The sequence below is a fragment of the Haliaeetus albicilla genome, chromosome 7 (assembly GCF_947461875.1).
Source record: "Haliaeetus albicilla chromosome 7, bHalAlb1.1, whole genome shotgun sequence".
Classification (NCBI taxonomy): domain Eukaryota; kingdom Metazoa; phylum Chordata; class Aves; order Accipitriformes; family Accipitridae; genus Haliaeetus; species Haliaeetus albicilla.
The window spans coordinates 45,600,692-45,613,318 of NC_091489.1; the positions used below are offsets into that span (position 1 = coordinate 45,600,692).

Genomic DNA, 12,627 nt, shown 5'->3' on the forward strand with positions numbered 1-12,627 from the left:
CACTGTAGTCAGAGCCCAGCAGCAGGAGAACAATGAGTGGAATTTCCTCTTTCTGTCCAGAGAGGGTTGTTTGTCACCAGAGAGATAAAGGCCCAGGGCAGGGAAAAAAGGGTTATCGGGAGACATGCCACGCACAGTGCCACTCAGGACAGACTCCATAGGAAATCTATTTTGGGGGCTGTCACCCCTACTGCCATTAAAAGAAAGTTCAGTTAAGAGGATGAAAATAAATTTAATCTTGCTGAGCAGAAGTGGCCAGAGGGAACCACAGACCCGATACTGGAAAACAAAGACTGGTTTCTTAACCCATGACACTTTCATTTTTACATCTCCATAGCACTCTTCTCAAGCTTTATGGTTCTCTTCTCTCTCCTCATCTGTCCATCCAGTCTGCAGGCTGCCCATACTGCTGCAGCAACAATTAGTCCTTACCACAAAGTGGAACATGCAACTGAGGCCAACAGCCTAATCAATACAAAGCAAAGGACTGAAGAGAAAGTCTTGTCTCTTCAGGAGAAGGGATCAGACCACGTACTTATTGCTGGATTAAGGCCTAAAGGATTTAGCTGTGAAAGTGTTAGCCAAGCAGCTAGGCTTGGGAATAATATGTCTGCACTAAACTTAATTTATCTTCTCATTTCACAAACAACATGTTTCTTCTACTGTATTTATTTTAAACATTCTTTCAAGCTGTGCATAATATTTCAATCATTTTGAAATAGATTTACCCTCCTGCTGGCAAATGAATAAGGCATCCTGCTGACTGCCGGAGAAAGGGCCATGAATTAAAATAACTGCTTTTAGTAAACTGACATGTGCTAGTTAGCTGTCTCCACACACTCATTGGTAGTAACTGGTGAAAAGAGACCCCTAAATAACAATAATAATAATAAAAAAACAAACGCTGGCAAACTGTTTAGATACTTGTACTGACTTGCATTGTTGGAATGTGGCAGACCACTGCTAACTAGCTCACAGCAACTGCCTGGATAACTTCTGCATGTACACGCTTCCTTGTAAACTCAACTACTCACCCATAAACAAGTCAGCAGTGTGCAAAGCCCCGACACAAGTGAGAGCAGCTGAGGTGTCATATCCTCTTTCCTCTCCCCAGGCAGCAAACTGATGTGGTTAGACTCATGCAAATTCAGCTGGGAAGAGCCTTTATTTCCCCTTCCCTTTTATTTTGCCCCTTTCAATTCACCCCCGCCTTGAACTGTCACGGTGCTGGCCCAATTCCTGTTCCCCAAACAAGCAGGGAGAAACCACAGCACAACGCAAGGAATGTGAGCAGAGCCCCTGCTGCGCCAGGGACGGGGAAAGCTGAGCAAGTTCCTAAAGCCTCTGGTGAATCTGTGTCTACAGCTTCTTGCTGCAGCCTGGGGAACCTCTACGGCAACACCATCACTGGCCCTAAATCACATATAACCCTGTGACGGTGTCACTGGAACAAGAGGGAGAAAGGCTAGAGCCCCCTCTCCATGGCTGCTAGAATACACAATATGTTTCCTGAGGCCAAGTTGACATTCCTGTGGTGGAAGCATCTGTCTGGGGACGCTTACGACTTGCACAAACTCACTGCTGCACAAGACAGACATAAATTCTCCCTGCTCCAGGGAGGTGGACAAGGAATGGGAGGCGGACAAGCAATGGGAGGCTGGAAATGAGACAATCTCACTTCACGTCTCGATTTGCGTGCTGCTGGCCAAAATTAAGTGCGGAAAGTATCAAAGCCCTTGCTCTCCTGGGTGACCGCATCCCAGGCAAGCTCTGCAGAGGCAAAGTTACCGCATTATTCTGTTATGACAACCCACCACAGAGGCAGGCTAAGATGCTAGAGACCACGCAGGGGTGCTGTCGCAGGGATCCGAGCGATCCTCTAAGTGTCTTCTGTTTTGCTGCCGCTGGATGGCACCCCTTACCTCCAGATCAACTGCACAGCCAGCTCCGATCTCCATACAGGCAGCAACCCTAAACTTCGCATTGGCAGTGCAGCAAACTTAACAGCGCGAACTATGGCAATCTTGAAAGCGCAAAGCAAGGTTTTATTGGGACTGTTCCTTATTTTATTACACGAAGTTTAATGCATTTAGTGACTTATTTTTGGCATGAGCTCTGCTAGCTGGATATATTTAGCCACTTCACAGAAGTGTTGGGAGACTTAATTCACTGCAATGAATTCAGAGGTGATGTGTAAGTGGAGGGTTGGGGGCTGTAAACATCACGTCTGCAGTGGCATCTAAAGCACCCTTAACAGAGTCTGCAGTAGGTGGGGTGGGTTAGTAACAGTGAGGCTGGGTCCAGGGAGACCTATATTCCATATGCAACTCTGTGCTGTAACTTCAAGTAAGTCACCACTCCCTGCTTGAGCCTCAGTTTCCCCGGCTGTTAAAGAAAAAAAAAAAAGCAACAACACAGGCCACCTCGGGAAAGCTTTGAGTTCTAGCTCTTTGTTAGTTTTGCAACAGTGCCCAAAAGCGTCTGTTCAGCTGAAGCCCCCCTCCGATTTGGAAGCGTTCCTGGTACATTACAGAGCCTACAGAAACTCACGCAAAGGATTCACTGCCACCGTAGCAGTGTTTGTAAAACCGTTATATCAACTCGACAGCGTCTAGAAGTCCAAATTACAACCCTTTGTGCTCCTGTGCCAGGAGCTCTGCAACCACCACCAAAGGCTCCTTATAGCCCATTAATCCCTACAGGGCTACTCCTCAAGAGGGCAGACCCCCAGCCCAGCGGCTTTTCCACACACGCCCAACCCCGAGCACGCTCGGCCGTGCCGGCACCCTCAGCTGCCCTCCCCCAGCTCCTCCAGCACCCACGCACCGCTTCAGGCACCCGAGACCCGGCGCACAGCCGCAAATCCGTCGCGCCCCACGCCGTCCACAAGCCACCGGCCTGCGGAAGGGCGGTGGGTGGCAGACCCGGGGCAGGGCTCCCTCACCCCGGGGCGGGTGGCTAGAAGGGACCGGTTACCCTCCACGGTGCCTGGGGGGGGGTAAAGGGGAGTGGAAGTGGGGGGGCAAATCCTCCTGGCCGGCGCGGTTCGGGGGTGCAGTACCTGCTCACCGGGGGCGGGGGGCGACGGCGCCTCAGCTCTGAGGGGAGGGCGACCGTTAGCGGCGCGCGGGCGACCGTTAACGGCGCGCGGGCGACCGTTAACGGCGGTGCGCCGCCCCATGGCGGCCGCGGCCAGGGCCGCTCCCTCCTCTTCTCCCTCCCCGGGGACAAGGCTGCTGCTCCTGCGGCCTCCAGCCCCACGCTGCTCCCCAAATTCCCAATCCCCCCACCCCAGCAAGGCGGCGGCTTGCCGATGCCCCTGTGTCCGCAGAGCTGGCTGGGAGGTTTTCGACCACTCAGCTCCGCGTCAGCCCTGAGCTTCAAGAAACAGAGCTTTAGGGAAAGTTTCAAACCCTTTGCAGTAACATCCACCCTAAAGAGAAACCCGACTTGTTCGTTTTAACTTAACGCTGTGGTGTATCAGCCCTACAGGTCTTGAGGGTGACGGAAAACCTAAGGCTGGGGTTCGGGTTATTACAGGTACCATCTGCCACCACTCGCAGCATAACCTCCTCCAAGCAGGCACACGAGGAGACTTGGAAAACCGACCTTGCCATCCCCAAGGGCTGGAGATGCCGTTCATCCCCGCGTGTGACCTGCTGGCAGCAGCCAGCACGGGCCCGTAGCAGAGGAGTCTCCTTTGGCTTGTGCGCAGGGCTTTGCAGCAGCGGGGAAGGTAAAGTAGATCCAGCGTCGGACTTTACAGCTCCAGGAGATAGAAAGTTAAGGAAAAGCCAAAGCAAATAACAAGTTTTCAGCAGTTCCTGGAAAGGAAGAAGCAAGCTCTTGTGTTGAAATAGCTGTGCATCAAACTGCCAGAGTCCCTGGGTCGTTCCTCCTCCTCCTCCAGCAACTACAGCTTCAAATAAGAAATACAGATCTTCATCCTTTCTGCCTGTTCCCAGATAAGGAACAGCTAGGCCCCCCTCATGAAAACCTCCCCTGCCCAAAAAATCTTCCTACTTGTTTGCTGCAGCTATTTATACTGGTTGAAGTGGCTGCTCAGCTGCAAACACCCCTGGCCATCAGTGACACACCTGCTTGCACGGCACCCTGTTAGGAGCAGCTTGTTCCCCGCTGTGGAGGCGCAGTGTTGATGGGGGATATTGCTGTGGTGGCCTCAAAACTGCTTTTCTTTCTTTTTAGTGGGTTTAGTATCAGGGTCTGTTTGCTACTCTTGGAGCCTGAAGAGCAGAATATTACCAAGGATCTCTAATTCTCTTCTGATATGATAGAAGAATCCGAGCATTATGTGCAGGGATTTCTACCTCTGTAGATGAAAAAATCGTAACACACAAGCTAAATTATGTGTTATGTGTCATTCTTAGCATGACCTTAGTTGGAGGTCTCTTAATTCTTTTCTAATAGGATGGAAAAGTCTGCACTTTATTTGCAACGAGTTCTGCTTTTACAGATGAAAATCATAATATATATGTTATGCTAGGTATTGTGCAAAAGTATACAAATAGGGTCTTTGAAGTGAATTTATAAACCCCAGCCCCCGATGTGCCTCTAGACTACAGCTCTAATTAACACCAAATGCAGCAACACTCAGTCTGATGTGGGAGAACCTACTTTGCTAGGAAGCAGGCTGAAGTCTAACAAACTAATTTCACAGAGGTCATTAAAAATACTGTATCAGCACGGCAAAGCAGCCTGTAAAAAATCTATTATTGTAATAGTATAATAAAGTGAAGCTGGCTCCTTTAACCCAGAATTTACAGACCAATGGCTCTTTTCTTCTGACAGTAGGGGTGGGAAACAGCAGCTGGGTTCATCAGTGCTTTTAATATGAAGCTTCAGGCATAGTCATTTACTGTCATTGTGAACAGTTAAGAAGGCATATGAAATATTACCGGGTAAGTCCAGCTTCACAGCAAATATTCGCACCAACAGGAGTTATGGCAAATTTCCCACGTAGTTAATGTCTCATTAGGACTGGAATACGCTTGTTGGGCGGTAGTGTGAGAAATACTTCCTTCTCTTTACTAATGGGAAGGTCTTAGCGTGGGGAAATCCCTCTCCCTTGCAATACTATTAGGTGGGGTGGAAATACAATTCTTAGGTATATAAAAGCAGTAAGACACTTGTGTATACAGAGGATGGGTTCTGGCATATGAGGATTATAGATAGGAGTAATCTCAGATGCTAAAAGGATTTGCCATCTCCTAATTTAGAGCATCTAACAAGTGCTTCAGCTGGGAGGTCCTTCCTCTAGACTCTAAGCAGTGATTTGGTGGGGATAAAAAGCCTTCTTCAAAATATAGTTAAAAGCAGGTTCTAAACCTGACATCTGTAATTAAGCAGTAAGAGTACCTTCTTGTTCTCCCTTTCTCTGAGATGCAGACACTGAGGCAGGTACAACTCAAATAGAGAACATCACAAAGACCCCAGCTAAAGGAGCTGGAGCTCTGAGATTGTAAAGCCGTCACTGATTCTACTTAATAGACAAACTGCAGTATCTATTTATAGAAGGTGAAATGTGAAGCTAATTCTAGTTTGGCATATTTAAGCTAGAGCTCATTCAGTGTTTGAACTGGGGAGTAGAACAGAAATACTGGGTGAATACTAGATCACTAGAAATTAATAGCTAAATTACCACTGATTTCAATGGGAGCTGGGTTTCCTCGTGAGATTTGAATTCTGAACTTTGATGCAGAGAAGATTTTCTGCTATCCCTGTTGACTCACAACTCACAACCATGTGATCCCAACCATCTGTTTGGTAACCTTTCCGATTTCAGCCTGAAATACTTGACTTCCATCTGCCTCGTCCTCCTGGGAAAAGCAAAAAGTAGCATTAGTACTGTCAAATTCCTTGTTTATTTTCTCTCAGTGTATCCCAGAAACTTGGACTGGGAGGGGAGATTCCCCCTGTTATCACCCCTAGAGCTTCCAACATGGCAAAGTCAGGCTGATATTGAGGGGTACAAATGGGCTACTCTGATTTGTATGTTATTACTTGTTCTTTACCCGAGGAATGTAAACTATTAAGATCTCACGAAAATGCTAAAAGGTGCCTGGGAAGTGCCTCACCAGTCCGAGGCTGTCTGACACATTGGTGTGAGTTCTCTTTACTCCGAGATCTCTTTATTCCATGGGAATGCAGCCTGCAGTGGGCGGCAAACTATCTAAAGCTAAATATTACCAAATACTAGCAAAGGTTAATATCAGCATGTACCCCAAAGAGAAGGATGAAAGGAGACAGAAAGGACCTGAGCTGTGGATGCTGCTGATCACCTTCCATCTCAATCTGGGCTCCTTCATGTTGTTGCAAGTTGGACAGCCAGAAACAGATGCTTCTGAAATTGTTGGTTGCTTTCAAAAGCCTTTTTTTCACCAAGGATCCTGCTGGCCGAATTTTGCTATCAAAGACACCTTTGCACTTTGATAACCTTCAGATTCTGCCTTTCGACGTTTTTGTGCAATCTCAGTCTTCAGATTTTCCTATGACTGGCAACTGGGCAGGCACACTGTATTAAATAAAATACTTGATATTTCTATTGATGATGCATAGCCAGAATGAATCTGGATAGCGCTAAAGCGAAAAACAATAGAGATAAGCAACAAAACACTCACTCTTATGACTAAATTGAGCAACTGTGGTTGAATACACAAACGGAACAGCCCTGTTGTGGTTGAACACGCTAACATGGCTCTTTTTCAGAGCCCAGGCTTGCTAATCAAGCTGGTGAAAGCTATTGTACTAGAAACTTTGCAACAAAAGGTTGTGTGTGGAGGAAGGAAATGGTGTACTTGTGCAGTTATGTATTTCTAAGGGTTTATCAAATCGGCAGAAAGATCAAGCTATCTCTGAGGACCACCGTGTGTCTGCAAAAATACAGGAAGTGCCTTTGCCTGACCTTTATACACAATCAGAAGATTCCTTGGCAGTGCTTGTTTTTGCAGCCTCTTACTCCATCTCAGGAATGCTTTGGAGCACTGGCTTTCCCTGGGGTTTGGGGATAGGTGAGAAACATGAGCAGGCAGGCAGGCTGTAATACATACAGCATTGCATATATACATTCTGTCAATGACTTCTCGAGTACCCTAAAGAGCAAAGAGACAGTGATGCCTGTTGGGTCAGTTATGGCCCTCGCGGGGAGGCTGCGTGTCCTGGCACTTGGCATGGTGCTGTGACCCCATCGCTGGGGCACCAAACCAGGGTCTGCTCCCAGCTCGGCCAGCACCCTCATGTGAGACACTTCACCTCCTCAAGCTTTGGCTACTCTACCACTTTCTCTCTCTCTCTCTCCATGGACAAAAGATGGAGCCTAGGTTTCTGATTCAGACACTTCAATAACTAAATTAGATCTGATAAACACTGGCTCCAGAGACACCAATTTTCTGGAATAAGAGGTCAATATCATTTTGTAGTGATAAGGATTGATTGCCACTACTGTGGAGCTGCTTTGTTTTCCTTTTTAGCTAAATTTAATTTAGAGGCAAAGTTCGTGCTTTATCTGCAGGTATGAGAAGGGAGGGAGAGAGTGGGACAATATGATGCCTTAGAGAAGAAAACCACCATTTATTTTGTCACATTTTTTTACATCATTCTCTTCATACAACAGTTTCATTGTAACACTTAATACATTTTTTAAAAAACACCAAGATAGCTTGCAAAATTATATATATTTTAATATCCAAAAAGTACATTGCATATATATAGTAGCAAAAGCCCCATTTCCATGGGTAATTTCTTCATACTTAAATTTTGCGATTATTGCAGTAATGTTACTTATAAACATCCCAAAAGCACTAAGACCTAAACTGATTAGCTTGATCTTGTTTTTCCATTTTGTTAAATAATGGCATCAGTGCTTCTGTTTAAAGTTATGAGCAGACTATAATGTTCTGGTTTCAGGCTCTCATCCTGCAATCGGATGCACATGGACCAAATCTTGCACCCACACAGAGTCCCAGAGGTTATGTCTAGACTAGATATTTGTGATCCCGTTAATTGGTTGCCAGTTAATACAAGTTAGCTAATAGGTTGTACATGTAAGTCTCACCCCCCCCCCTCAGACATGTGTTCTAAAATATAAATGCTTGTGGTTTACCCTTCTGTTTATGGCACCAAACCACCATTTGTGGATCATCAAATTAACATGTGCAAAATTAGAGATGGCTGAGAATTTTTGGACGTTTAAAATTTAAATGAAACTCCCCAGCAAAAGTTTTCAAAAAGATGTTATGAGAAGTGTTTGATAATTTTATCTATGAAGTGGTTAAGATCTTTCCAAAGTTCAAGATTTTGGTGAAAAATAATCACAAAATATTTAAATAGTTGCTTTAAAATGCTGGTGCATGTTTTAAATCAGCTTCAATGCAAACATGTTAGCTAAGTGGAGTTAATTTGCAGACAACTATGACAGGCTTATAGAAGCAAAAACTCTACTCTAGACAAACCCAGGGAAATCTGGAAGGTTCCTGGCTACTTTGGGGGTCAATTATGGATCCAATTGCAGGACCAAGGCTACCTCCAACACATACATTACTCATGTCTTATTTTTTATTTTTTTCTAGCAAAAAGTACAAAGCTACAGCCCAAATGTACAGATTGAAAAGATGTACAAATTATATTAAAAAAACAAAAACAACCCACAAACAACTGAGCTGATAGTAAAAAACAAACCTGCATTTGTGACCGAGGTCAACTCGTTTTATTTAATCTTTCTTTTAAAACTGTGAGATATAGGGAAAAATAACTCTGCATAATTTATACAGTAATTTGCCTTCTGATTTGTTGACCCTTTGGATGACGGTCTGACAAACGCACAGCGTTCGCGAATCGGTAGCATTTAGAGATCCCTAAGACTCTGGCAGAGCTCAGGGGCCTGCTGTCATTTATTTTACTTCACTTTTGCTTTCAAGGAATGTCTGTGCTTGATATTAGGTTACTTTTTGTTCTGGTTTCTGATGTTTCTGGAGTTAATACACAGTCTAATGAAGTTGTACACTCTAGAAAAGTTCCTTCAATGCCCTTTACTTCTTAAAATATACAAGTACATATATATATATGAATATATATATATATATATATATTTAATTTCCAGTTGGGTGAAAATCCTCATCTGCCTTAAAGCTAAGATTCCAGTTGCGGTCCCCTGCAGCCCAACGTCCTCCACTTAATGGTCAAATTGCCTACCCTCTCCACAGCAAAAAAAACCCCCATGTCATTTTTTCCTACGACCCACAGTTGGATCTATGTCTTGTTAAAAGCCTTTGAATCCTTAAAAATTTCTCTCATGAAAAAGCTAATAATAATTCCAGGTAACGGTGAACAATCTTCATAGTCAATTCCTACAGAGGACATAAGCGTTAAAAACCAAAGAAAATGCAGAGTACTGGCCCAAAGAAGCATCCATCTCTCAGTTCAAGACACAAGAGGCAAAGTTACAAAAGTAAAAGGTTTGATCCAGGAATAGCCAATATCCAGTTTTAATTCTTCCCCAGAAAGGCCACAATTATCCATTAAGGGTCCCCCAAAAAACCATAAAAATCCCAGAAGTAAAGAAAAAGTCCAACCAGACTGATAAAGGCCACTTGAAGATAAAAGCATCTAGTAATAGCTGCCCAAGTGTGGTGATACATGGGCGTTGGGATGGCGAGGGACATTGGGGTTTGGGTAAATGCTTCCTGCAGGGGAGGTCCAATAAGGTGAGGCTGCTCCAAAGAAACTGGATGATGTGACAGGCATAGAAGAAGGGTGCGGGGGTACAAAGTTCACCTTCTGCTGATGGGCATGGTAAGACGGCATGTAGGAGAGATCTGATGGATACTTGTACATTGATGATTCAGTGGGATGAGGTTGAAGAGCCTGGGCAATGCCATGAAAGTCAAATTTGTAGGCATACCTTTTGCCATGCACTTTGGTCATAATGTTCTTATCATAGTAGTATCGGAGGGCTCGGCTCAGCTTGTCATAATTCATGTTGGGCTTGCTTTTGCGTTCTCCCCAGCGCCGTGCCACTTCATCAGGGTCCGTCATCTTGAATTCCCCATTGGTCCCTTCCCACGTGATACAGCTGGCGTTGGAACTGTCCGACAGCAACTCGAGGAGGAACTGCCACAGTTGGATCTGCCCGCTCCCTGCGAGAAGCAAGCCAAAGAGGAAAGGAAATGACATTGTGTTTCCTGCTTAAAAGCAAAGACAAAGGCAGGAAACAGAAGGACTATCTCGATCTTTACTGGGAACTGCTCCTTCAAGCCTTAGAAAGTCTTATGTAGGAATGGATAAACTGTTCCCAGCAAACAAGTTAGTCAACCCTTTGTTCTGTTCATGAGTTTGAGGTCAGATTAGATTTCATAATGGTCGCCTTTGGCCTTAAAATCTTCGGGCTATTCATAAACAGGCTTTTCCCTGAGCATACTGTTCTGCAAAATTTTTCACTGCATAGTTAACACAGTATATTTCAACTCTCATTTCCTTACTGTTTACCATGGATATTGTTTTGGATACCTACAGTTTTCTTTCCAGTTGGTGATCTGAGTTACATAAGATTGTTTCTTCACCAGACTAGATGACTCCTAGTTTTATTCAGTGTGGTTATACTAATGGTGAAGAGCCTTATGAGGATGTTTCCTTACAAGCTTTCAATGTACACAAGTTTGTTTAGTTCAAGCAAGATTTACTCCCAGTCTTATTCCCCAAAGTCAGGGATTGTTTTCTGCAGGTGACACGCTAGGGACAGTTATTAGGTGGTGACTTTCAGAGAAGTTTTATGCCTTTCATTTAGCTAATCCATAGCAGACAGTGAAAAACCAACCTGTACTGCAAATGTGAGAGACCAGCATTTAAGTCCCATATAAAACTCTTCTTAGGGAATTCTGGTTTTGGGTAAGAACATTCAGGATGGTGATTTTGTCCTGGCAAAGATGATGTTGCACCACTTCCCTCACTTTCCGGTATGCATTTTTGCAAAAGCACTTGTGAGAGCACAGCTGCTACGGTCAATGGCTCTCACAGCCTACCCCAATGGTAGAGGACAGCAGCTCCTCATCCAGTACAGACTGGAGCACTAGATCAGAAGGAAAGCTAACACCTTTGATAATGGCGGTCAGAAATTTAAAGATGAACTCACCTGGATTGGCAAGACGGCTACTAGTTGGCCCCAGGATTTGATAGGGATCTAAAAAAAAAAACCCACCCAACAAAAGATATTTTTAAAAAATGTTTCATCAAAAAAGAAACAACAGTTCATTATTGTTTATTCTAGAAACCAGTTCAGATCTTCATTTTCTTTCTTTACTGCCTCTTCTCCTAGGGCCTGGAACAGACGTGATGTGTTTCATATTTCTTTTTTAGCAAACAACCACCAATTATTTATGGAATCCAAAATGGCACAGTGTTTCTGGCATTGGTTTCAGACTTGCCTGCTTTCACAGTCTGTAATCTCTTTGGACATACCATACACTTATGTGTCAACTAGAAAACATGAGACATGAAAAAAAGCAGTGTGGGATAGTAGACCAGTAACAAATCAGGAGCAAATATATTTCTCCTAATAAAAAGAGCTGGACAGCAGATGAGATTTTCAAATTCACTTGTTAGCAGTTGAGCTTGCTTCCCTCTGAGGTCAATGAAATGTTCGCCCAACTCTCTCTTACTGAAGCAAACAGAGCATTAGACAAATGAGAGTAACAGGAGTTTTGTCACTGGCTCCAATGAGGCTGAATGTTTCTTGAAAACTCCACAATGTATTTATTAGGAATGAATTCCTTCCCTTTTTGTGGGGCCTCCTCAGCCCTAATCTCTACACTTCTCCTTTGCTTCTCTCTGGTTTTGGTGATTTGGATCTATAGCATTTGCTCGTGGATTGAATCGATGCCAAAAGAACCAAACCCTTAAAAAAAAAAAAGGGGGGGGGGGGGGGGATAGAAAGCAGCTGTGCAAAGCAGAAAAGGTGGTATTTAGCTTTTCAAAGGCCCCTTGGGAAACTAGCAGGAAACACTACTGCTTGATGCCCAACAGGGTTTGCCTTTCTTATTTGGTTTTCTCTGACGCAGGGGAAGCCCTGTTGATTCTGTTTGGAGATACATCCATTGAACATCACTGCAGCAGAGGTGAAGAGGTAACAAGCAGACACTCCACTGCTGCAGCATAAACAGCTCCGTGCCCCTAACTGCTTCAAGACCTATTACATGGCATGTCATGATGCTTCAAAGGAGATGTAACTGATGCTAGGCACTGCATGTGACTCAGCTGAAACAAGGATGTTTCTTTTGAATGGGGAAGGACAATGCAGTAAAATAGAAACAGTTTGGAACAATTACTGTCACTGCTCGGTCACAGTTGACTCATTATTCTGAGACTCTCCTGTAAGGCTCTGCCTGTTTGTCCTGTGCCTGTGGTTGGTGCTGCTTGATGCATTTATTCACCCAATCTAGCACAAATCTAATTACTTAGCAAATGCAGCAGTGACAAAATCAACAGTTACCTGGCTGGGGACGTTGCTGTTCTGTTGTCTTATTCACATTTTGCGTGCTTGCAACAGGAGGGCCTGTAAAGACAGAGAAAGATCTTATAGGTACTAGAACAGAAGAGGAGGAATGAACAGAGAACAAG

The 12,627-nt window shown here is 44.5% G+C and overlaps 2 protein-coding genes across 6 annotated transcripts in view; both read right to left on the reverse strand.

Moving 5' to 3' along the window:
- Positions 1-3,944, reverse strand: part of KCNJ5 (potassium inwardly rectifying channel subfamily J member 5) — a 62,125-nt gene extending 58,181 nt beyond the window's left edge. The window contains exon 1 of the mRNA XM_069788210.1: positions 3,610-3,944. The gene's annotated coding sequence lies outside the window, so the exon portion shown is untranslated. The remainder of the gene's footprint in view (positions 1-3,609) is intronic.
- Positions 3,945-7,565: 3,621 nt separating this feature from the next.
- FLI1 (Fli-1 proto-oncogene, ETS transcription factor) overlaps positions 7,566-12,627 on the reverse strand; it is an 88,883-nt gene continuing 83,821 nt past the window's right edge. For all 5 annotated transcript variants that reach the window (XM_069788205.1, XM_069788204.1, XM_069788208.1 and 2 more), the window contains 3 exons: positions 12,500-12,562; positions 11,144-11,191; positions 7,566-10,151 (listed from right to left, as the gene is read on the reverse strand). In XM_069788205.1, coding sequence (XP_069644306.1) covers positions 9,622-10,151; positions 11,144-11,191; positions 12,500-12,562 — 641 coding nt within the window. In that variant the 3' untranslated portion in view covers positions 7,566-9,621. The remainder of the gene's footprint in view (positions 10,152-11,143; positions 11,192-12,499; positions 12,563-12,627) is intronic.